The sequence below is a fragment of the Saccoglossus kowalevskii genome, chromosome 16 (assembly GCF_978046115.1).
Source record: "Saccoglossus kowalevskii chromosome 16, keSacKowa6.1, whole genome shotgun sequence".
Taxonomy (NCBI): Eukaryota; Metazoa; Hemichordata; class Enteropneusta; family Harrimaniidae; genus Saccoglossus; species Saccoglossus kowalevskii.
In genome coordinates this window covers 708,030-735,687 of record NC_140656.1, presented here as the reverse complement: position 1 = coordinate 735,687, position 27,658 = coordinate 708,030, and the positions used below count along the sequence as shown (strand labels likewise).

Here is a 27,658-nt window from a genome sequence, read left to right as displayed (position 1 = left end):
CAGAAACAACATTGACCCTGACACAAAGCCGTATCGGGAACAACATTGACCCTGACACAAAGCCGAATCAGGAACAACATTGACCCTGACACAACGCCGAATCAGGAACAACATTTACCCTGACACAAAGCCGAATCAGGAACAACATTGACCCTGACACAAAGCCGAATCAGGAACAACATTGACCTTGACACAAAGCCAAATCAGGAACAACATTGACCCTGACACAAAGCCGAATCAGGAACAACATTGACCCTGACACAAAGCCGAATCAGGAACAACATTGACCCTGACACAAAGCCGTATCAGGAACAACATTGACCTTGCCACAAAGCCGAATCACGAACGACATTGACCCTGACACAAAGCCGTATCAGGAACAACATTGACCCTGACACAAAGCCGAATCAGAAACAACATTGACCCTGACACAACGCCGAATCAGGAACAACATTTACCCTGACACAAAGCCGAATCAGGAACAACATTGACCCTGACACAAAGCCGTATCAGGAACAACATTGACCCTGACACAAAGTCGTATCAGGAACAACATTGACCCTGGCACAAAGCCGAATCAGGAACAACATTGACCCTGACACAAAGCCGAATCAGGAACAACATTGACCTTGACACAAAGCCGAATCAGGAACAATATTGACCCTGACACAAACCCGAATCAGAAACAACATTGACCCTGACACAAAGCCGTATCGGGAACAACATTGACCCTGACACAAAGCCGAATCAGGAACAACATTGACCCTGACACAACGCCGAATCAGGAACAACATTTACCCTGACACAAAGCCGTATCAGGAACAACATTGACCCTGACACAAAGCCGAATCAGGAACAACATTGACCCTGACACAAAGCCGAATCAGGAACAACATTGACCTTGACACAAAGCCAAATCAGGAACAACATTGACCCTGACACAAAGCCGAATCAGGAACAACATTGACCCTGACACAAAGCCGAATCAGGAACAACATTGACCCTGACACAAAGCCGTATCAGGAACAACATTGACCTTGCCACAAAGCCGAATCACGAACGACATTGACCCTGACACAAAGCCGAAACAGGAACAACATTGACCTGGGCACAAAGCCGAATCAGGAACAACATTGACCCTGACACAAAGCCGTATCAGGAACAACATTGACCCTGACACAAAGCCGTATCAGGAACAACATTGACCCTGACACAAAGCCGAATCAGGAACAACATTGACCCTGACACAAAGCCGAATCAGAAACAACATTGACCCTGACACAAAGCCGAATCAGGAACAACATTGACCCTGACACAAAGCCGTATCAGGAACAACATTGACCCTGACACAAAGCCGAATCATGAACAACATTGACCCTGACACAAAGCCGAATCAGAAACAACATTGACCCTGACACAAAGCCGAATCAGGAACAACATTGACCCTGACACAAAGCCGAATCAGGAACAACATTGACCCTGACACAACGCCGAATCAGGAACAACATTGACCCTGACACAAAGCCGAATCAGGAACAACATTTACCCTGACACAAAGCCGAATCAGGAACAACATTGACCCTGACACAAAGCCGTATCAGGAACAACATTGACCCTGACACAAAGCCGAATCAGGAACAACATTGACCCTGACACAAAGCCGAATCAGGAACAACATTGACCCTGACACAAAGCCGAATCAGGAACAACAATGACCTTGACACAAAGCCGAATCAGGAACAATATTGACCCTGACACAAAGCCGAATCAGAAACAACATTGACCCTGACACAAAGCCGTATCAGGAACAACATTGACCCTGACACAAAGCCGAATCAGGAACAACATTGACCCTGACACAACGCCGAATCAGGAACAACATTTACCCTGACACAAAGCCGAATCAGGAACAACATTGACCCTGACACAAAGCCGTATCAGGAACAACATTGACCCTGACACAAAGTCGTATCAGGAACAACATTGACCCTGGCACAAAGCCGAATCAGGAACAACATTGACCCTGACACAAAGCCGAATCAGGAACAACATTGACCTTGACACAAAGCCGAATCAGGAACAATATTGACCCTGACACAAAGCCGAATCAGAAACAACATTGACCCTGACACAAAGCCGTATCGGGAACAACATTGACCCTGACACAAAGCCGAATCAGGAACAACATTGACCCTGACACAACGCCGAATCAGGAACAACATTTACCCTGACACAAAGCCGAATCAGGAACAACATTGACCCTGACACAAAGCCGTATCAGGAACAACATTGACCCTGACACAAAGTCGTATCAGGAACAACATTGACCCTGGCACAAAGCCGAATCAGGAACAACATTGACCCTGACACAAAGCCGAATCAGGAACAACATTGACCTTGACACAAAGCCGAATCAGGAACAATATTGACCCTGACACAAAGCCGAATCAGGAACAACATTGACCCTGACACAAAGCCGTATCAGGAACAACATTGACCCTGACACAAAGCCGAATCAGGAACAACATTGACCCTGACACAACGCCGAATCAGGAACAACATTGACCCTGACACAAAGCCGTATCAGGAACAACATTGACCTTGACACAAAGCCGAATCACGAACAACATTGACCCTGACACAACGCCGAATCAGGAACAACATTTACCCTGACACAAAGCCGAATCAGGAACAACATTGACCCTGACACAAAGCCGTATCAGGAACAACATTGACCCTGACACAAAGTCGTATCAGGAACAACATTGACCCTGGCACAAAGCCGAATCAGGAACAACATTGACCCTGACACAAAGCCGAATCAGGAACAACATTGACCTTGACACAAAGCCGAATCAGGAACAATATTGACCCTGACACAAACCCGAATCAGAAACAACATTGACCCTGACACAAAGCCGTATCGGGAACAACATTGACCCTGACACAAAGCCGAATCAGGAACAACAGACATTGACCCTGACACAAAGCCGAAACAGGAACAACATTGACCTGGGCACAAAGCCGAATCAGGAACAACATTGACCCTGACACAAAGCCGTATCAGGAACAACATTGACCCTGACACAAAGCCGTATCAGGAACAACATTGACCCTGACACAAAGCCGAATCAGGAACAACATTGACCCTGACACAAAGCCGAATCAGAAACAACATTGACCCTGACACAAAGCCGAATCAGGAACAACATTGACCCTGACACAAAGCCGTATCAGGAACAACATTGACCCTGACCCAAAGCCGAATCATGAACAACATTGACCCTGACACAAAGCCGGATCAGAAACAACATTGACCCTGACACAAAGCCGAATCAGGAACAACATTGACCCTGACACAAAGCCGAATCAGGAACAACATTGACCCTGACACAAAGCCGAATCAGGAACAACATTGACCCTGACACAAAGCCGAATCAGGAACAACATTTACCCTGACACAAAGCCGAATCAGGAACAACATTGACCCTGACACAAAGCCGCATCAGGAACAACATTGACCCTGACACAAAGCCGAATCAGGAACAACATTGACCCTGACACAAAGCCGAATCAGGAACAACATTGACCCTGACACAAAGCCGAATCAGGAACAACAATGACCTTGACACAAAGCCGAATCAGGAACAATATTGACCCTGACACAAAGCCGAATCAGAAACAACATTGACCCTGACACAAAGCCGTATCAGGAACAACATTGACCCTGACACAAAGCCGAATCAGGAACAACATTGACCCTGACACAACGCCGAATCAGGAACAACATTTACCCTGACACAAAGCCGAATCAGGAACAACATTGACCCTGACACAAAGCCGTATCAGGAACAACATTGACCCTGACACAAAGTCGTATCAGGAACAACATTGACCCTGGCACAAAGCCGAATCAGGAACAACATTGACCCTGACACAAAGCCGAATCAGGAACAACATTGACCTTGACACAAAGCCGAATCAGGAACAATATTGACCCTGACACAAAGCCGAATCAGAAACAACATTGACCCTGACACAAAGCCGTATCGGGAACAACATTGACCCTGACACAAAGCCGAATCAGGAACAACATTGACCCTGACACAACGCCGAATCAGGAACAACATTTACCCTGACACAAAGCCGAATCAGGAACAACATTGACCCTGACACAAAGCCGTATCAGGAACAACATTGACCCTGACACAAAGTCGTATCAGGAACAACATTGACCCTGGCACAAAGCCGAATCAGGAACAACATTGACCCTGACACAAAGCCGAATCAGGAACAACATTGACCTTGACACAAAGCCGAATCAGGAACAATATTGACCCTGACACAAAGCCGAATCAGGAACAACATTGACCCTGACACAAAGCCGTATCAGGAACAACATTGACCCTGACACAAAGCCGAATCAGGAACAACATTGACCCTGACACAACGCCGAATCAGGAACAACATTGACCCTGACACAAAGCCGTATCAGGAACAACATTGACCTTGACACAAAGCCGAATCACGAACACCATTGACCCTGACACAAAGCCGAATCAGGAACAACATTTACCCTGACACAAAGCCGAATCAGGAACAACATTGACCTTGGTCAAATATGACCATGCTGATCATCTACATTTGGTGTGCCAGCTTATTTCATTTACGCATGTGTCCTTAAATAAAGGGAATTCCTCGCGCATGATGAAAATACAACAGTAGCTTGAACATTTACTATTGCGCATGCGTATCACTAAGTGCAAGATAGTTAATCAAGAAATTCTTCAACCAGAAACAATTTCCATGTAAAATCTATATCAATGATCAATATATGAAGTTGTGGTATTGAAACAAACGTGTCATGATATTTCAGATAATATTGCAAATAAAGTAAATAGAAAGTTTATAGGACCAGCTGAATAAATTGTACACATTTGAATTGCTTTAGTTTACATAATCGGTGTTATATGAGCGCATCGTACGGACAAAGAAGCAACAAATAGGCGAGCAATCGTGTCGTGCACGTGGAAATATCATCTAAAATTTGAACTTAACACCTGAAAGAATACGTGTCTATGCAATAGGCTTGTTAGTCGTTCAGTCCCGGATCAATAATCTCACAGATATGTGATCTTATTAAGTCGAATACATCAATCTAATTTGTATGTAGTCAGGCAGAAACAAAAGTAGACGTTATATTATATATACGACGTTGTTCATAATTGAGTCGTCTCCTGGGACTGGTCATATTAGGATAGATTTATAAAGCAAGTTCAGTTTTATGATCCGGATAACTGAAACTAAATGCGGCAAAATGTGATGGTCTTTCTTCAATAAATGAACTTATATTCTTGTACACGTCAAAAAAGACGTCTAATTGATTTGGTTGAACTATGTCCAAAACTACGATAGTGTCTACGTCTGTATGATAGTGATAACTTTTCTGGCAGTTTTCGAAGGGTGCAATCACTAGAGTTGAATTTGATAAACAAAAAAGACTTCATGAAATTGTGAAAAAATAGCGATGTTTTTTTAGAAAACCAGTCTGAAATTATCGCTGAAAAATATGCTAGCGTACGGGTGATAGCAAAGAATAGTTTGGCGGAAAAAAAAACATTTGCGGCGTCGTTCAATACGATTAAACTGCATTAGGATTTATTGAAATTTCTCGAGCAATAAGTAAAAAAAATAACTTAGATACCAGGGAGCAAATATATCACCAACAAGTTAAGGGGTTAAATACAACAGTAAGTTAGGGAGTGAATATCCACTTTTCTTTAGAAAAAAAATAAATCGTAACGAAAGCGTTAAGTCAGTTAATCGGAATTATTTAGAAGTCGCGTGATTTACACAATGTTTTACTAGGGTTTAGCCGTCAGTTCCCTGGGTCAAAATCGATAGAGAAATTATCATCGATATAAGTTCAACTCGCAATCAAATATATGTTAGGAAAGCCAAATAGAGAGGTCGACTAGATTGTTAAGAATAAAGTTGAGAAATAATCACTCAAAAGAAGCGTATACTTAAGCATTCAAAAATTAGAATTCGGAGCTGCAATTTAAATTTATTTTTACAGACAAAGTAAAATTATGTTTCGTTGAATTGTGTTAATAATTGGCCTGTGTATGCTTTACACAAGTCGTTTTGTTTTCAAAAAGCATTCGCGTTACCCCAGCAGAGACGGAAATGTCTAATTTGGTATGAAAAGAATCTATTAGAGGATGTCAGTATACAATCAGACATGATGTTGATTGAAATTGACGTTTATAGATTGACACGTGACTAAAACAACATGTTTCAATCTTTTTAAATACACTAGTGACACTCGTCACACGGAACATCCGGAGCATTTGAACTTCATAACTCACGTGAACTCGGTTTCATGGCAGGCGTGAAACTGGCATTGCGTGAGTATATAGCCATTCGGTCAATAACTTTTGTCGTTTGCTCCTGAAGATCATTTTCTCTATATTTAGTATATTCTACCTCTTCAAATTTAATGGCCAGTGCTTTGTGAGTAATTAAATGTATTACTTATTTTTTTCATTTTTAACATTGTGACAAAACGTGCTAAGATGTAATGAAATGTTTGAAATGATGGTTCTAAGCCTGTTATATAACTTATATACATGACATTTAGCACCAATTATATATTAACAAAGATCACTATGCACACAAAATATTATTTAAAAAAACATCTTATTAATATTTTGAGTTGGTGCATTGTCAACAGAATGTATGGAACGATTTGACATGTATGATTTCAAACTTTAGTTAAAAGCGACCATGTTTAGTGTAAAAACAGATGCCTGAAATCGAAAAACCAACAAAGTGACGTTCAAAAATTATTAATAAGAAAAAATAGATTAACAATACGTAACGCGATAATTTAATTGAAACCTGAGAAACAAAATCCACGTGACAAATAAAACTCTAATACTGACACAAATTGATCTAAGTTTGACAAAACTGAGTACCATCCGTCAAAACCCATGTCAGCTCCGTGTATGTCCATAGTGCGTTGATTTGTACACAGTAAATAACCCATGTTACAACTGAATAAACAACAGTAATGTCGTATATATACTCAGTCCATTGTTACACACCTATACCACAACTCACATAGCAAATACATCGCATTTCCTCCTGTAATTGATATCTTTGTATCATATTGCGTGCAAACCTTTACGATCCAGCTGTTTTTACAAGTGCTCTATGTTTTTAATACAACCATTAGTACAAGTAAGACTAACTACGTTTAGAATGTCACGTGCACTTTCACACTATACACAGTTGTGTGTTACTAATGTATTATTGTTGGATTATCCATTACTGAAATCAAATAGTGTTTTAATTTGTAATTGCAAATATCTAATTATTGTAATTATCACAAACTTCCTGTTCAAACCGTACGTTTATCATAAGAATATGATAAATTTTACTATCACCGTTGTGATACATTATTTTATGTAACTTATTCAAGATACAAGTGGAACAGGTACGTACGGTACTGGAACTCATCGCTAAGCATTTTCTTATTTGGTCGATGAGCGGTGAAAATGTCGTATTCAAACTATGTCTTCAATATTACGTATTTTTATCAAATTATTAAAATTATTAATGAACAAATAGCAACGCGGTCAATGAACTCCTTGCGTGTTTTACGCAAATTAAATGACAATAGTGTCGTATAGGTACGGGCTGTTATGCCAACATTTCGCGTTGTCTTCGGTTTGTCGTGATTCAAGTAATCCAATTCCTAGGTGTCGTCTATGTTCATTTCAATCCATTTTACAAATAGTGTTTGCTATTGTCTTTTAGGTAGTGTTGCCATGGGACACAATCTCACAAGATATCCGGCAATAATGGGTCACAATCTCACAAGATATCCGGCAATAATGGGTCGGATGTAATGGTTAAACCTTGGAACAAAATAATGTTTTCAATATTCCTTTTAAGTATACCTACTGTGTGCATTGGTCTATATTAAGCAGTCACATGTGCAGCGGGCAGTCACGTGCGTTAAATTAATTAATAATAATTATATCCTTCGCACACTTACTTGGATAGTGGAATTATGTTCCATTCTTGGGTAAAATAATGGTTTGCCAAATTGGTTGATATTTATTGGTCAGAGAGCAGCCATGCAGGAGTAGTTACAGCGTAATTAAAGTGTACTCAAGGGTGAAATCTTCGTAATAACATTTTTTATTTTACGTTTTTTGTAGATATTTTCTATTTCTGGCAACGCTAAAGGTGTTAGTAAATACGAGGCGCATGAATGAAAGAGTTTAGTTACAGATACCTGCTGTACATAGGGTGAATAAAAAGAGCAGAGGATGTTCACGTGACCCATCAGTTGTAATTTTCAATATTACTGCGATACAAGAGGAACCGTAACAGACGGCGAATGTGAATTTAATTGTCGCCGCTCAATTAATTTATTATTTCTGTATCAAAGTACATATCGACCCACTAATAAATATAGTGTTGTCATAACATCGCTTGATTTTTTTTCCATCAGGACTCACCCAACCTAGCTTGCATCAAGAGTGTGTCCATTGAAGGTCATGTGACCTCTTTTTAATACGGTGTAAATTAAAGCAGGGGATTTGGAAAGGGGATTAGTCAGGGAATCCAGGCATACCGGGAAAGTAATATCAATCCTTTTGCTCTATCAGGTGTAAGTCCGATACCGTGTTCAGTCCGCCGCCTAGACTTTGATGTTGCAGTGATGAAATAAATGCTCTGTTATTACATTACGTGATTCTTGGCATAGTGAAACAATGAAAACTTACCTCCTCCATTTTTGTAGCATAGATACGGGAACCTCCATACATTGGCGAGATCGATACAAAACCCAATAACCGAGAGAAGGAAGTCCACTTTTTTGCTCCACGTCTCGCGCCCATCTTTTGGTCCCCCTGTTTGGTCTGCCCTCATCAATGTACACTCAATGACTTCCGCCTCCTTACTGTTTGTTATTGCTTCTTTCTCCGAATTTACTGCAAAACACAAACAAACCAATAAGTAAACTAACACAAACTACTCAGTTCATTCTTTTAAAACCGGGAAGATAATTGATATGAAGTTTTTTCTCCTTTAAATTGTTATTATGGAAACATATTTTTTTGGCTTAATCAACTATATTAGAATCAGTACAGACACGCACTAATGTGTGCTAATTACATTTAAATTTCAAGGAAATGTTCTTATCTAGTTCATTGAATGTACACTTGGGTTGTGTTTAAATTGCTGACTCAACAGCCGAAGTCGCAGAACGCTTCAACTATGCAGAAAAATCTTGGTAATCAGTGGGATATAAGACTGAAGAGTCCTGAAACATCAGCGGTTAGTCACACCATACAATCTAACTAGTTTTGTGACAATGGTGACCACGTGGGAGGTACATGAGCAATCACAGTATCGTGTATCTGTTAGTATGAAAAACGTCTAAGGATCAAACACACGTGGTTTTAAGTGATTTCTCCATTTATTTATTTGTCAATTATACTCCTGATAGCATTGAAATTGACTTTTAATTGTAGTTGAACATGAAGGCATCTGAACTATGTTTCATGATTGTTAAAATGTCACGTTCTATTGGTAAGCGCCACTTCAAACAGTGTACATTACCGATCTTCTCGCCTTCGCCTCAACTTACATATGAATAAATTAGACATGATTGGGAGGGTACCCTGGACTAAATGAACATTTCCATTCTGAAACTGGTGTTGGTTTAATTATATATGTTTGGGAGGGTACTCCTATGCATGATCGATAAAGCCGAGGCGATAGTTAAGTATGAACACTAAGTGTAGGTTTTGCATTGACATATTGATGGAGTTCCACTCATGATGACACACAAGAGGAGGTGGAATTTACACACAAGATGGCTGCTCAAACACGAATTTAGACGTCATGGGACAATTAACCACTATTAAATATATGCGTAATTATTTATAGAACATTTTATCGTCAAAAAACTGAACGGGATGAATAAATTATTCTCAAATGTAGTTTTTATCACTGGTACACGCCGAGGCATCTACGCGTTTTTATACAAAAATGTCCAAATTCATTCAGATTACAAGCACTTGATGCTGTATCAATGTGTGGAGATGAAGCACATCGAGGTTACAATCATACATAATATACAGAATTATAGAAACATAAAAGGGTTGGGTAACGAATTATGTAATTCCCTTCACAACTAATCCGTTCCTACTGATTTCGCTTCTAAAGCCACTGAAACCAAGATTCGACATTCATATCGAAGAAACGGGTTGTAATTAAACTGAGAAATACAAAAATACCATACGGCGATTATTAAAAAGACCGTGACGATATCGAGCACCGAAGTATTTTTTCCCGTTAGGTGTGAACTGCGTCTTTTAAAAGTGTATTATTTTGTGTGATGTGTTTTAATAACAACGTGGTTCATCGCTGAATCTATCGCATTAATCTGAGAACAATACAAGCATATATACGTTAATAGAATAAGAAAGGTGTTCTGAGAAGAAAATGCTGAGCTTTCAATGCAATAGCATCCTATCTGAACTGACACGACACTAAACAGTAGAAAATGCTCACTACTTACGTCGGTATTTCTTTATATTTGACTCGACAGTGACAATATTGTCATCATCACTCCAGCAAGTGTAACGCTTCATTTCGATTCCTCACAAAAACAAGTGGGCTTTTCACGCGACAGACGCCAATGCTGAACAGTAGTCAAATGCGTTAAATGTACAATGTGTTGCATGCATAATGAATCTGTGAACCGCAATTTTTAAGCAGCTATATTATGCCGGCTTAAGTTGTGACAGTTGAAGAGGTTGGGTATTTGGTGGCATTTATTTCCACTCGTCGACTGTCACAAATGAAATATAAATAGGTTTTGATTTCGCTGTTTCCTCACTGTGTTGGGCGTTTCCTGGCTAATCACACCCGGTGATTTGTCACTCCGCCGAGCACGTTCCTATTCAGGGGACAGTGTACTCAATATTGTGGAACTAATCACGGACTTAGTAACCTTGCAACAGGTTGATCAGAGCACAGTTTGTCATTCTGGTCTTTAACTTAATTCAATAAATGCCTGAGTAAAACATTCCAAATAGTTTTCCATGTTCAACGCAAATCAACATTCTGGCGGTGTTTATTTAATTTATTATCCAAGCGCCACTGCTTTCTCTGCAGTTATTCATGAACAATCATAGCGATGCTATTGAATTGAAAATTGCGTACAATGGGAATTCGACAAAACATTACATTTTGGCCGTTGAACGATCTTTGCGATATCAAATTCTTCAAACCCAGTCGCACAAAGACAGCGTACGAACTCTTTGCTTATCTAGAGCATAATAAGTATTCGATTGGCCGGATGCTATCCAGTACAATCATAGCTACAAGCAAGACGCGTAACAAAATGTTCCACCAAACATACGAAATCTAGACAATGACGTAAGAATAGCAGAAACGCGAATCTCCCAAAATAACTAATATATTCTACAGTTTAAATACACTTTCAGTACGATCAATATCGTAGCAATCGACGGATCACATCTAGCAACGTTTCATTCACCAGGGATTTAAACAACAGACACGTGTTAGATATACTCACTGTCGACACTTTCAAGTCCTATTCTCCCGTAATTTGGCGATTTTCCATAACTGTCCTTCTCTCCTTCGACCATTTTGCAGCAATTTTGAAAACCTTTACGTCGCAAGGGGTAGCCAATGGTACGACAATAAAAGTGACTTCGACTAAGCCAGTGTCCTGTTGGCACCTATTGGAGGTGAAAAAAGATTGAGAGAGATGGCAGCAAAGTAGAAATGGTACGTCACACGGTGAAAGCTTAACGGTCGGTAAACGACATGCGGACGAATAAGAACACCAATATAACATTTCCCAAGCTTCAAGTTCAGTTTATTTGTTTGTGAACTCCTAATATACCCTTCTTTTAGGATTTACTTCAAATTGCACGTATATGTTTCGGCGATTGGGACGGTGGGATGGGGATGGTCTGGCGTAGTGGGAGGGGTAATTCTCCCCAGGGTCCGAGTACGCAATAATGTGACTTAACTACCGATCTGACAAATCATTTTGCGTGTGCTTCCATGAAAATATCGCCTTTATTTAATAATAAATATACATGCTAAGCATTATATAATTTCGTATTTTGAGCCACAAATATTTGTTGCACTGATACCCACATTTCAAGGTAGTCTAAAGGTTGTTCTGCTCAAATACTGAACCGATTGTAGTAGATACGTCATTCCGAAAAACGATTTCATAACTGTAATTAAAATCTCCGTATTCTCGCCATGGATTAAAACATCTCCACATTCCACGTATGTGCTTTTTTTTTTTTACAAATCGTCCGTTACTGCTGCCATGGACAACACGTTGTAGAATATGCGTTTATTTAATCACGCTGATAAATGCTCTAAGTCGCTCACGGTTACCAGGTTGTGGCGGAGTGGCCGATAATCCATTTAATTGATCACACCTCATATAAGGTAACTATGTTACGAGAAAAGTAACAAGAAAGATTGAAAGCTCAGTCTGGAGTAAACTGTATATTTTGTTAGAAACGTACTCCTACCTGTTGATGAGACGCCAGCGGCGATGGACGGATTAAAAGGGCTGATTCAGCGCTATCTCGACGATACGAGAAACTCGCAACAAGTGTGCTATACGCGTGCTTGTCAGGCTAATCCGAGATTGGATAGTTCAAATTACATGGAGTGTTCAATCGAGTCGCTGCAAGGGTCTACACATTTGCTGAAGTTTGATTGGATTGGTCTAAAGCATCGCGCACACTAAATTGTGCAAGCAATTGTACTATTTAAAGCTATTGAGCGTCTAATTTATCAGTAATGGCCATTTCCCGCCCTCGTTTCTATAACTCTGTTCAATTTCCTCTCCTCCACCGTTTGACAGTATAAAATATACCTTTCTCTATAAATTCACCTCATTGTGTGAGACATTACTAGAAAAATAGCTGTATCTCTAAGCGTTGTAGTTATCTAATGCATAACACTCGGACGGGTGACCTTCGAATAACTCTTAGACAGTGCTTCTGTAAAGTGACAGGAAACGGGAAATCAAAACGACCCCGACAACATCCTGGGACTGTAGGTATTCTTCATGGGAAATGTTTCTTTTTTATGAAGTATATTTACTCAAAGTTAGGGAAAATAATATGAAGAATCGCTGTATTCATAAATGAAAACCTGGCGAGTTGAATGTTGCTAATAACGCATGCGCACTGTGTGGGAATACACACAAGAGTCAAAGTCGGGAAGATTGTTAGATTAACATATCGAGTAAAGCGGCACGGTCGTCATATTGTAAACAAACGATATATTGTACACTCAATGTACACATCGCATGGGACCCATGTAAATGGGGTAATTATTCAGTTTTAATTTTGCTTATTTCGAAAATGCATTAAATTAAAACACAGTGAATAGGTAAAAAAAATAGCATTGAATACATTATCTAAATGATGAAACCGTGAATTTAAAACTGAATATGCCTGAAATGGTAAATCAGCGAAATTTAAGCCCATTATAACGCATTGTGACAATTGTAGCTCTTTGGCTGTTGATGCCATCTTTGGGAGCAATTGTCCTGACTTTGTTTTTATTTCATAACGTATGTTGCTGGTACAGCCAACTCCAAAGTTTATCTGAACGGAGACTTACATTTCAGTCACCGCGTGTACGTGCGTCCATGCGAGTGCGTCCGTCCAGAGCCGTATTTCTGTTGTTTTTTTCTAATTTTGCCATTCAAAGATGGACGGCTAATGACAATTTTAGTATAAAAATAGAATCAGGTATTTTTGGCATGTGTTGTTTGGTTTAAACTTGGTGGAGAAAGTAACCATTACTGGAGGTTAATGCAAAGTCTACTCAAGATTGATGAACCGATCTTACAGGTCACTCAAGTACTTCAACATGACATGCTTTTTGCATATGCACAATTTTTAAAGTTATAGAATAGCAATGTAAAAAAAATGTGCATAGTTTTGATATAGAGCATAAATAAATTATGTATTGACAAATCCTGATGATTACATAACATTTTGGTGTCGTTCTGAGCAATCACATAACCTTAATTGCACTTATGGACAAAAATTTGCTTTGGCAAAGATTGTTTAAATTGTAACAACAGTTTTCAGATTGCACCAATTGCTTACGGATTATAAACATAGTTTAGATTGTACCAGGATAGGATAGGATATCACATGTTCAGCAACAAATGTGCAACATATTTATTTTACTATTTTCGTGAACGAAAATAATAATGGATGAAAAACTTTTCCCATAGATGAATTGAACTATACGAAAAATTAAAAAAACAAAAAAAACAATTAAGTGTGGCTTAACTCCGAGTACACGCCGGTTAGCCCGCGAAATCGAGGATGTTTTACAAAGCCGGACGTGATTGTTATGGATGTATGCCATGTTACGACTGCGATGCGCATGGTACACCTTCTACATGTATATATCATTCCATTAACAGTCACCTGCTTAGCCGTGTCAGTATCCACGAATTGGCTGATGTGAAGATACAGGGTTCGGGTCCCTCCCTGACGTATGTAGATAAATTCATGCATAATGCAACTGATTCAATCAACTCATTTTGTAGTGTCAATGTCACGCATTATATTTTTTTTTTCATTTACAGAAAATATTAATAAAATGTATCAATGTGTCTACCACCGACTGTATTGCAATGTTTCCTTGTGACGAATCCGTTCAACTGTAAGTTAGCGTTTGGTAATGGATTTGAAATACGTGTAGCATTGCAAAGATTTAATGTATAACATTGTTTTTTTGTTCTCGCGATGATATTGATACTGCAATGTTGACGTTCACCTTGTTACTTGGCATGCCATGCATTCAACACTTTATTGGTTGTATACTCCACATCGAATTGACGGAGAACTAATTATCACTCTCATCGCTATTGTATCACGATATGTCGTGTCGAAGTGTGCCAAATACTAAGACATCGACTAAAACTGCAATAGTATGCCAAATTCTGAACCTCTTCATATGAAACACGACTGTATAATCAAGATTAAAGGCAGCTATTATTCGCATCATCCAATCGCATCACAGTTAATCTGAATATATACAGAAATCATGATTGTAATTAAGAACACTGATATTACATCTAAGCATGTCAATGTGTCATGTGAAGACAAATTACACAGAACTATTGCATGCAAATTTTGTTTCATTGAATCATATATCATATCCCCAAAATCAGTGTGCTCAGAACACGACAGCTCACAGTCTGCAGAATTTAAGAACAAAACATTGATTAACTACTTAGTCTAGCTAACATTTGTTGATAATCATGTTGTATCTGTCGTGTATCGGACATGTAAGGTAATATGTGTTGCTAGTATTGCATATTTCGATCACCGGCTGAACGTCTATCATTGTTCCTTGACTTGTTTCTATGGAAACCTCACTGCCAGGACACGTCTAAGGATGCCAACTTCCGTCTGTTTTTCCATGAGTGTGTTTGCTGCGTTCCCATAGGAACTTTAAAGGAGAACTCTCAATGTGACAGTTGTTTTCAGCGTTTTATCCAAAACCATGAATGTTCGTTTTTTCTTCATACAAATAGTTAATAGGTTACGACGAGAAGCCACAGAGAGGCATTGTCAACATACTAATGGTAGTATCGGTAGACAATGTGTAAATCTCAATAACCTTATTAATATAATAAACCGCTTTTATACTGCCACAAAGAAAGTTGAGTATTCAGAGTACGATATCAAGGAAATTATTGAGTAGGAAAATGAATCACGTCGTGTGTAGAGCACCGGATCAGCTACGACGCCATGATTACAGCGGACTTACACTGCTCAGATAAATTCAATCAAAATGTGTTTATATTCAAAGAGAATTCGTTTGATAATCGTCGGCTATGCAGAGATGGATTATAAATGTAGCAGTTAATAAGACACATACTCTATACAATGTTACTAGAATTGAAAATTACTCTTGCAATTTATACATTTTTACTAGCGCATACACACATGATTCAATTGCCTTCCATAGTTTACTAGCATCAGTAGTTCTTGGCAGCACACGACACCGCTAATTCATGATACATAGTTAAACTGTTAATATTGGAAGGTAGGAAATAACCGCCAAGTGAAACGATGACACGTGAAGGGACCACCACTAAACCACGGTTTGCAACACTATTTTGAATTAAACTGCAATCCTATACAGGATTGCTTTTTAATTAAACTCGAATAAATTGCAACTCTATATAAGCACGGTTACTAGTAACCGTGATATAAGGTTTCTTTTTAATATTGAATTAAATTCAAGGTAGTAGTAATAAACAAATTGTAATTTGACTTATAATGGTTTGCGTAGGTTAGGGTTAAAGAAAAGGGAGTAGGGTGTGGTACAGGTTACCATACCTTACTATTTTCTATAACCCTAAGATACACAAACTTGGATAAAATGTTAATAAATTGCAAATGGTGTTTTAGTGGTGGCCACGTGAGCATGTAACTGATGTGGCGATGTGACGTGTGACCCATGATAAATAAGTGCGTGAAATGAGTATTGAGACTGCTATTTGTTTTTCTTGGCGGACCTAGGCGATTAACTGAGCATCATGTTCTCTGTGGTTTACCGAAATAAACCGTGCTAATATGGGTAAATATCCATGACCGTGCACTTTGTATCTGTTATATCAATAAGATCATTTCTGTGTTCTGTGATCATGTCACAGTTTATTGGTTTCAAACGGAGGGTGTTCTTCTATGCTAAAAGTAAATAAGTAAATTCGTCCCCACTTTTTGAAATACATATCTTCTCTAGTTGTAAGAATCAGAATTAGAACCCAAACGACTGATGATAGAGTGCGTGTCTATCATCCGGGTCCTTTTGTTTTGATAATCTATCCATTGCTAATCTATACAATAGAAAATACATGAGATACAGCAACCATGACGGAGTTTGTGGAAAATCATAAAAACTATATAACACAGTTAAATGTGGTTTATTTCCATAAACCTCCTTGTACCCATCGGTTAGCTCCAGTAAACCCACATACATTATATGTAGATTGTAAACCGATATGGCTGTATTCATATGTAGATTGAAAAACCGATATGGCTGTCTTTATATGTAGATTGTAAACCGATATGGATGTATTTATATGTAGATTGTAAACCGATATGGCTGTCTTCATAAGTACATTGTAAACCGATATGGCTGTATTCATATGTACATTATAAACCGATATGGCTGTATTCATATGTACATTGTAAAGCGTTATGGCTGTATTCATATGTAGATTGTAAGCCGATATGGCTGTATTCATACGTACATTGTAAAGCGTTATGGCTATATTCATATGTAGATTGTAAGCCGATATGGCTGTATTCATATGTAGATTATAAGCCGATATGGCTGTATTCATATGTACATTGTAAAGCGTTATGGCTATATTCATATGTAGATTGTAAACCGATATGGCTGTATTCATATGTAGATTATAAGCTGATATGGCTGTATTCATATGTACATTGTAAAGCGTTATGGCTATATTCATATGTACATTGCAAGCCGATATGGATGTATTCATATGTACATTGTAAACCGTTATGGTTGTATTCATATGTAGATTGTTAACCGATATGGCTGTATTCATATGTACATCATAGACCGTTATGGCTGTATTCTTATGTAGATTGTAAACCAATATGGCTGTATTCATATGCACATTGTAAACCGTTATGGCTGTCTTTATATGTAGATTGTAAACCAATATGGCTGTCTTTATATGTAGATTGTAAACCAATATGGCTGTCTTTATATGTAGATTGTAAACCGATATGACTGTCTTGATATGTAGATTGTAAACCGATAGGGCTGTCTTTATATGTAGACTGTAAACCGATATGGCTGTCTTTATATGTAGATTGTAAACTGATATGTCTGTCTTTATATGTAGATTGTAAACCGATACGGTTGTCTTTATATGTGGATTGTAAACCGATATGGCTGTCTTTATATGTAGATTGTAAACCAATATGGCTGTCTTTATATGTAGATTGTAAACCAATATGGCTGTCTTTATATGTAGATTGTAAACCGATATGACTGTCTTGATATGTAGATTGTAAACCGATAGGGCTGTCTTTATATGTAGACTGTAAACCGATATGGCTGTCTTTATATGTAGATTGTAAACTGATATGTCTGTCTTTATATGTAGATTGTAAACCGATACGGTTGTCTTTATATGTAGATTGTAAACCGATAGGGCTGTCTTTATATGTAGATTGTAAACCGATAGGGCTGTCTTTATATGTAGACTGTAAACCGATATGGCTGTCTTTATATGTAGATTGTAAACCGATACGGTTGTCTTTATATGTAGATTGTAAACCGATATGTCTGTCTTTATATGTAGATTGTAAACCGATATGGCTGTATTTATATATAGATTGTAAACCGATATGGCTGTATTCATATGTAGATTGTAAACCGATATGGCTGTCTTTATATGTAGATTGTAAACCGATATGGCTGCCTGTATATGTAGATTGTAAACCGATATATCTGTCTTTATATGTAGATTGTAAACCGATAAGGTTGTCTTTATATGTAGATTGTAAACCGATATGTCTGTGTTTATACGTAGATTGTAAACCGATATGGCTGTCTTTATATGTAGATTGTAAACCGATATGGCTGTCTTTATATGTGGATTGTAAACCGATATGGCTGTCTTTATATATAGATTGTAAACCGATATGGCTGTATTCATATGTAGATTGCAAACCGATATGGCTGTCTTTATATGTAGATTGTAAACCGATATGGATTTCTTTATATGTAGATTGTAAACCGATAGGGCTGTCTTTATATGTAGATTGTAAACCGATATGGCTGTCTTTATATGTAGATTGTAAACCGATATGTCTGTCTTTATATGTAGATTGTAAACCGATATGTCTGTCTTTATATGTAGATTGTAAACTGATATGGCTGTCTTTATATGTAGATTGTAAACTGATATGGCTGTCTTTATATGTAGATTGTAAACCGATAGGATTGTCTTTATATATAGATTGTAAACCGATATGGCTGTCTTTATATGTAGACTGTAAACCGATATGGCTGTCTTTATATGTATTCGTAAGAAGATTGTAAACTTAACATACTATTGTAGAATGTAAATTACCCACGCTTTGCAACTCGACCAAGGTCTGAAAATAGAGTTTATTCTCTCCATTGTAAAATAAGGCCAACGGTTTTGCTCAAGTCTACGAATCCATCTACGATTGTACATCGAGATGCACATATTAGCTTTAGTGACGTAATGACAAAGCAATTAATGAACCATTGTAATTTAACGTAACTTACAAGCAGGAGTTACAGTCAGTGTCGTAACGTTATCAGATATCATCACAACAACTATGACCGTATTTATTGAGTTTCAAATTAAAGGTTACTAACTAAACTGAGTGAATTGCAGTACCGAGCACTTGGTGTACGAGTAAAAACAAAAGCGCCCTCATACGACAAGTGTGCACAATTAGCGCATTTCGCCCGGCAAACAATATATATGAGTGAAGCATTGGCATGCACAGTAGTAATGTAACGTTGTGTAATGATGGACCATTGACCTTCAGGGACTGCAACAATACGTGTCCGTTTATATATTGTGCTTCATTTAAAGTGGAACGTAAACAGTAAAACAGTAATATTTATCTAATGCCACACGCCGGTGGTAAAACAAACAGTTAGCACGTGACGATTGGGGCTATAAATAGGTGTATTGAGTATGCCACAATATTAACGAGTGGCAAATAGGTCAAATTGTTGGGTCCTCTCGAGCGCTCCCTTTGTATCACTACCCGCTTATACATGCCATACGTGTAACGATCGATTGAATCATATAGTTATAAAACTCTAGTTTTCGGTCAAGTGAGATATAATAAATATTTAAAACGATATCTGATATCTTTTGTTATAATATCATATTTGACACTTATTTGGCATTACCATTCACGTGTTAATTGTATTTGAATATAAATGAAACAACTGGGACTAGTTTGGGACTAACACTTTCATGGGATTTGGAATCAAACTGTTCAACCTAAAATACTGCCAATAATGTCAACTTGGTAAGGTTCCTTATTTCATTACCGATGTCACTTTAGTTTGTATGAATTGTAAATTTTACGTAAACACGATTACAGTTGCCCGTCACTGACGTCTAAACAATCTGGTTCACTTTAATTCAGATTGTCTTGTTAATGAAATGTTGATACAATTTTAACCAGAGAATAGGTGACATATTTAATGTACCTCACTCAGGTGACCAGACAAGGAAGGTAATTATTTTTATTGTGAAAACATTGTGCACTTAATGTCGTACAAGGGTGTTTCGTTATTGTCACTATTAAATACGTTTTTCAAACAATTACAGTACCCCGATCACTACTGACACTGTTCTAGTTGTCATTCCCCACATTTTGTTGATTCAATTTCAAGGACAACTTTTCAGCCAGTTCCACAGATGTGTTTCTATCCGATGGTACTGTCATGTCATTGGTAGGTGTTCATACCACTTTTCTGCAGTCTTGATCTTATAATGTCTGCAGATCTTCCAGTGCACGTATGTAGCTGTCCTTTTGTGTCTTTGAATGTATTCTGTCTTTGCTAATTCTGGACAGCCAGATACAATATGATCGATGCTCTCCTCATATCTGCCACATATTCTACACTAGGAGTCTGTGATATCTTTGATGAAACGGCGATATGATCTAGTTGCTAGGCTCTGGTCTTGTGCTGCAACAATCAGTCCTGTTTCTGCTTTTCAGTCCACCACTTCGCAGCCATTGATTGGTCTTGTTTTGGTCAACATCTGATTATTTCAATCTCTTTGGATACTTGCCATGCATTACCTTCTTTTCCTATTTCTTAAGTAGTATATCTTGAGCACGTTGCTTCATTCCCTCATTTCTATTTTGACGGGTTTTACTCCTCATTCCCAGCTCCAATTTGTATTTTCTTGCTTCTTTTGAGGTCGAGTAAATTTTCTTTTTTTTCTGTGTTGTATTTGCTAGGAATGTGTCAAGACCGATGGTGGTTGTCTTAGAGGACATTTCCAGTAGAGTCACACCTCTTTCTGCTGCTGTTCTTGGTAGGTAAAGGCGGTCCACATCAGATTTTTAGTGGAGCAATCTTTCCATAATGAGGAATTTGCGTGTTTTGGTATCTAACCTCTTGATCTCACTTAGTTTACAGTTGATAATGTTAAAGCTGTATGTTACAACTGGTATGGCTGGGTGTTTATAGCTTCAAATCTGTTGGTAGTATTGCGTTCACTCCTTAAATCATTCTTATCCGTCTGTAAGATTCTTTCCTGACTGTTTCTTTTATGGCAGAGTGTTGTATGCCACCTCCTTCATTGATTCCTTATGGATATGGCAATATAACTGCTATATACGTGTATAGATATTTTAATATTATGATTTTGTATGCTGATGTTGTTGTCAATGTTGCGGACATACTGTATTATGTTACAACGAAAATTAAACCATTTGAACATTTTTTGTAATGACTGGGGTTAGATGGCTAATCTAGACAAAACACAAATCATGTTTTGTGGTTTTTTTTTAATTATTTTTTTAAACGGACAGACTCTGAAATCAGATGAAAAGTATTTCAGCATGTTTTTTCATCAAGCTTGTCATGGACACTGGGTCAATAAAAACTTGATTTCAAGAGAAACAAATGTAATTCGATTTTATTGGTTGTACTTGGAGCCGAATTAAACGAATACTCACTGACTGTGAAAAGAGTTTTGTTTCTGTTGATATGTATTAGGGCTAAATCAAATGTTATGACGGAACCGTTGTTTTATGTGTGTTTCTTCTTTTCCTTTTTGTATTTATATAGATCGTTTATTCCAATTGGTTGAAATTATATAATTTGATACACCATGACATCCTAGTGCATGTTATGGACATGTTTTATCCTGCTAATTTATCTGCTTTCCTGACACTCTGAGAAATATTTATGAGCGGAGTAATGTGAATCCAATTAATTAAAATCATTAGAGTCATTAGATATAATAATAATAAACTTTATTGACATCGTATCCTTTATAGGATCTTGAGTTAAATTACAATAAAGTGTGGATGAAAGGAAAAACAAGAAAGACAATAAGATAAAATAACATAAAAATGATGATAATAACAAAAAGGAAAAAAAAACTATGCAGATATGCCTTGATATTAATATTGTGGTTTATTTGGATGAGAATAAAGGCATTTTCATGTTATTTTCTCTAATTTTGAAACACTCATAAATGTATTTAGCTAGTTTTATAAAATTGTTTTATTTTCATTGTTGTTTATCATAGCTATCATGTTTTCTTCATCTGTCGTGTTTGGGAGTGAAATTTTTGACTTAGTGTTTAGTTGGTTTCCTTCATTTTCATATACTTTGCAGTTAAGCAGAACATGTTTTTCATCTTCAATTTCGTCTATACCATACACAGGGCATTTTATTGTAGCGACCCATTTCTATTTGCATGCATGAGCACTAATTCTTGGTTTTGTTAGTGCTGATCTATGTTTAGAGTCTTTTATTACGGAAAGATATTGCTCATATGAGCAGTATTTTTTTAACATTTTGTATGTGCGCAATTTTTTGTTTTTGTTTTTTTCCTTTATTGTCATTCTGCATTTTTTCTTGACTGTTAATTTTGAATATTTGTTGTAGATTGTCCATAACCTTTTTGTTGTAGAGGCAGCATTATGCAGATATTGTTTCGCCCACACAATGTTTGCATTTACATATTTTATTATGCTTTTCACACCAGTTACCCAGTTAGGTGTATTGTTTTTGTCAAGCTCCATTCCAAGTTGATATGCTTCATGGACTAGAGTATTTTCATTTTTATTTTTCATTTTTAGCCAATAATTCATTAAGTGCTTTATGCTCGTTAGAAGTAGGGGATACCTACCAAGTTCTAATATACATGCTAAATTACTAGCTTTATAATTAACTTGTAACACATATTTACAGAATTTGGTGTGTAGCTTCTCTATAGGAAGCATATTATTATGAAGATCTTCGGATTGTAGTATGCAATCACTAGCCCATATTTCACTGCAATAGAGTAGGACTGGTTTGATTGTGCTGTCAAATAGTTTCAGGTGTGTTTTTATTGGGATGTTATTTTCTGAGTATTATAGCTGTTGCTCTGTGTCTTCGATCTTCCTGTGCTTTACTGAGTTTACCTGAAGAATTTATTTTCAGTTCTAAACAGGTATATGATGTTACGTTTTCCAATTCTTGTCCATTTATTTAAATTTATTTTTTGATAACATTTTCCCAGATTTGTTGAAAATTATTATTTTTGATTTCGATGCATTGACATCCAGCTTCCACTGTTTGCAATATTCCCTGTCTAATCCCTCTGTTTACTGAGAAAGAGGCCCTGTTTTTTGTTTTGACACAACCAAGAGAAATTTGATAGATTGATTCTATGATATTGTAGAATTTACCGGAGATGTTGTTTTTACGGAGTTTGTAAAGTAAGCCTTGGTGCCAGATTGAATCAAAAGCCTTTTTAAAGTCAATGAAACATGCAAAGATTAGCTTTTTACTTTTTAAATATTTACTCAGTAACTACGATCAGCTGTTCTGAATTTTGGCATGAAGCCAATCTGTTCTTTCATTATAATGTTATTTTGATTGATATGTTTATTAAGTCTCTTTTTTAGTACAGAGTTGAAGAGTTTACTCAGACTATTTAGAAGAGTAATTTCTCGATAATTTTCTGGGTCTGCTCGCTCCCCCTTTTTTAAAGATTGGCGTGATAATTCCCATATTCCAGGCACTAGGAAAGTGACCACTATTGAGGATGTGGTTAAACAGTTTTTGTAGAGGCTTTATCAGGACATTTCTACCAGTTTAAATCATTTCATTTGTTATGCGGTTTGTTGTACGGATTAGATGATAATTTAATTGGCATTTTATGAACTTCTTTCTTGCGCTTAGTCAATTCATTAGTGTACCACTTAGGATTATTTTTCTTATTCTAATTTTTTTTTTTTTTTGTCTTTACCTTACGTTTTGTTAGACTTTTACAGACTGCAGCATGGTAAATATTCGAGAGAAGATCTGTGGCTTTATCGACTGCCTATTAAATTAAAGTTATTGATTAAGTTACACATATCTTTGCAATGTAATGCTTTATTAAAGAGAAATTTTGATTTCTCGTTCCAAATATATGTGCATGTTTGCTGTTTTGGGGGCACCTGTGTGCAACATATCAGTGGTAGAGATTTTTAGCAAAGCATTTGTTTGAATGTGGTAAGATATCTGGCAGTGATCTGACAAGGTTAAATTCAAAGGATGTACATAGAACAAAGAAATACTTTTAAATATATTTCTACTAACTATTGTATAATCTACAATGCTACTACCCTGACTCTGGTAACATGTATATTTACCAGTAAGATCCCCTATGGATCTTCCATTAAGTAGGACAGTGTCTGTGGCAATACATAGATCAAAAAGTTTATTGCCATATTGGTTCTTAACGTAGATGTCTTGAGGGGCTTGTTTTTTGAAGCAATTGTCTGTATTTGTAGAAACTAATATTGAATTGTCAAAAATTGCCACATCTTTTTCACTTTTGGTACGTGCATTAAAGTCCCCCGTTAGAACTACTGAGCCAAATTTTGAATATTACTGATATCTTTTTCCAACAGTCTGATTCTTTCCAATCAAATATGCTGGAGTGTTGTAGACACAAGTAAAGTGTGCAAAGGAAAACGTTTTCGGCGAGGTTGAGGAAATCCTTGTCTAAACAATCCCGGATAAAATCTTTACTACTACTTGGTAATTGTTTTATGCCATTTGAATAGATTTTTTCGTAATAAAAGACAATTCCTCCAGAATTGAATCGGGCTTTTTATGTTTTTTACATAGTGCAAATATGGGAATTTGGGGATTGTTAAGTTTGAGTCTCTATCTGTTTTAGTTTCTGCTAGGCTGAACAATTCTGAAGTACTAATTATAGCTATAAAACACGGGCCATTAATTTTGTTAACTAAACTACCATAAATATTCCAATAGTTTTCTTTTCCGAAGAAATAGTCATATTAATTAGCTAGATTGGGGAAGGACAAAGTGAAGGAATAAAATTCAGTGCGTACTAAGATTTTGTTTCTTCCGTCTACAAAGTTGTGGTGGATATAGTGGTAGTTATCATTAGATGACTGTTCGCTGATTGATTGTAGAATTGTATTGAATCTTTGTGCATTATATCTGAATTCAACATTGTCTAATCTTGGAAGTATACTTGACAGAAAAATCTTGCTGGTTGAATACATTTTACAAGTTGTGTGTAGTAGTTCTTCAGCGTTCCTTGGTCTATGTCATTTGAGCCAATATGAAGGACAATGTTTTTTTGGACCTTTAAATGATGAGTTTCTAATGAAGGCAGTAACATGTTCCATCCCTTTCCCACTCAGAGCTTTGACATAAGTTTTTCTTACCGTAGAGAATTTTTCAGTAACTATATGTTTGACTGTTGAATCCCATATGATGACTGTGTTGTAGCTACTTTTGTAGGGTTTATGAGAATTGTTTGTCACTGTGTTTCTTGGTTGTGAGCCTGTTGTCATTGGGAGCTTGTTCAGTTGTGTTTCTTGTAGACTGTGTATCTTGTAGCATGGGTGGGAGGTGCGATATTGTCTTTGTTTGTGTTTACATTCTTTGATGTGGGAGTTGTATCTGTGATATCTTGGGACTTTTCATCCTTCTCCTCATCCTCCTCTTCCAAGACTCTATAATAATTGCTACTTGGTACATGTGGTATAAATTCTTCCACGTTCGCATTGAGGTGTGATTGGTGATGCTTATCAGGTATCTCAGACCCAGAGACTGTTTGGGTAGCAATGCTAGCCATAGATTTGTCTGTAGTCTGGGAGGCTGATTCAGTATTTCTGGCGATGATATGTGGTTGGTTATCTTGGTTGTCATTATTGGTTTTATTTAGTGAAGCTTGAATACCGGAGATGGTCTTTCTAACTTCCGCTTTAACGTTTGTAATTGATGCGTCTTATCTGTTTAATTGTGTTGAAGCATATAGTTTATCTTGTTGCGAATTATCTAACCGACTTGATAGGTTTTTGTACTGATTCTCAATTGCTTCTATTGTCTCCATAAACTCGGATTCTTTGTGTGATACAACACTTCTTGCTTTATTCATGGTTTTGTTGTTGCTTACCGTCTACTGCGTTGATTTGGTCGGTCGCGCAATCGGTTTGCGCGATACAGGCTGTGTGCGTCGATACTCTTGGACCTTTAGTTTTAGGGCTGGATATCCATTGACGACCCATTCTTCATTCTTCAATATACTTTCCCTGAATAAATATGACCCCAGATGTATGATGACAGCAGACTGTAACTTGCTTACTCTTGTCATCGGGATCATCTCGATTATCTCGGTGTCTGTCCAACCATTTCATTTGTGTTCCAGATTTAAGTTTACACAATTTTGATCAGCAAACTCACAATTATATCTTTCTTTAGTTACCTGGATCTGGGAGTCAATTGTTACTGGCGTCGTTCTAAAGCAGATGTCGTTCACTTCATGTTGACCATGTAACCCTTGTTTCCAATGCGTTACGCAATCAGTTTCGTCTGGGTTGAGGTCCTTTCCCTTTCGTTGTTTTACCGGTAAAGTTGTCGAAGCTTGTTTGTCAATCAGTGTGTGTTTCTTCTTGTCTTTCAGTGTGTGTTTCGGGTTATACATGGAATCGTTGTCTTTCGTAGAACGGATAGGTCGTTTACTTCTCTGAAAGTCGTGTTCAATTTCAAGTCCTTTTTCAAGTTCTTTGTCAAACATTGCGTCATCCATCTTGTGAGAACACTCAAAACATTTTCGCTTGAAAATTATCGTCTTCGGATGATGTTTTCAAAAATATTTCCTCGATGGATGACTCCAACTTAGTGTACGAATATGTATGTTTCTTAGACCTAGAATGGTACTATATACGCATTAAAATCTACTCACATTGACGAGCGAATCGAACACGTGACATTGTAGTACTCTGGATATGTATGATATAACTGAGTGACTGTGATGGGATATAACTGCGTGACTGTGATGGGATAGAACTAAGTGACTGTGATGGGATGGACTGAGTGGCTGTGATGGGATATAACTGTGTGACTGTGCTGGGATAGAAATGCGTGACTGTGATAGGATAGAACTGAGTGACTGTGATGGGATGGCACTGAGTGACTGATGGGATAGAACTGAGTGACTGTGAAGGGATAGAACTGAGTGACTGTGATGGGATAGAACTGAGTGACTGCTATGGGATAGAATTGAGCGACTGTGAAGGGATAGAACTGAGTGATTGTGATGGGATAGAACGGAGTGACTGTCATGGGATAGAAATGAGTGACTGCTATGGGATAGAACTGAGTGACTGTGATGGGACAGAACTGAGTGACTGTGAAGGGATAGAACTGAGTGACTGCTATGGGATAGAACTGAGTGACTGTGATGGGATAGAAATGTGTGACTGTGATGGGATAGAACTGAGTGACTGTG

The 27,658-nt window shown here is 37.5% G+C and overlaps 1 protein-coding gene across 2 annotated transcripts in view; it reads right to left on the bottom strand.

Moving 5' to 3' along the window:
• Positions 1-27,658, bottom strand: part of LOC100313588 (dopamine transporter-like protein) — a 205,695-nt gene that overhangs the window by 47,966 nt on the left and 130,071 nt on the right. The window contains exons 2-3 of one of the 2 annotated variants that reach the window (XM_085490840.1): positions 11,627-11,792; positions 8,802-9,008 (exon numbers count right to left, since the gene is read on the bottom strand). In XM_085490840.1, the coding sequence (XP_085346966.1) occupies positions 8,802-9,008; positions 11,627-11,699 (280 nt within the window). In that variant the 5' untranslated portion in view covers positions 11,700-11,792. Of the gene's footprint in view, positions 1-8,801; positions 9,009-11,626; positions 11,793-27,658 lie in introns of those variants that run through there. The other variant, NM_001168055.1, reaches the window with a different exon arrangement.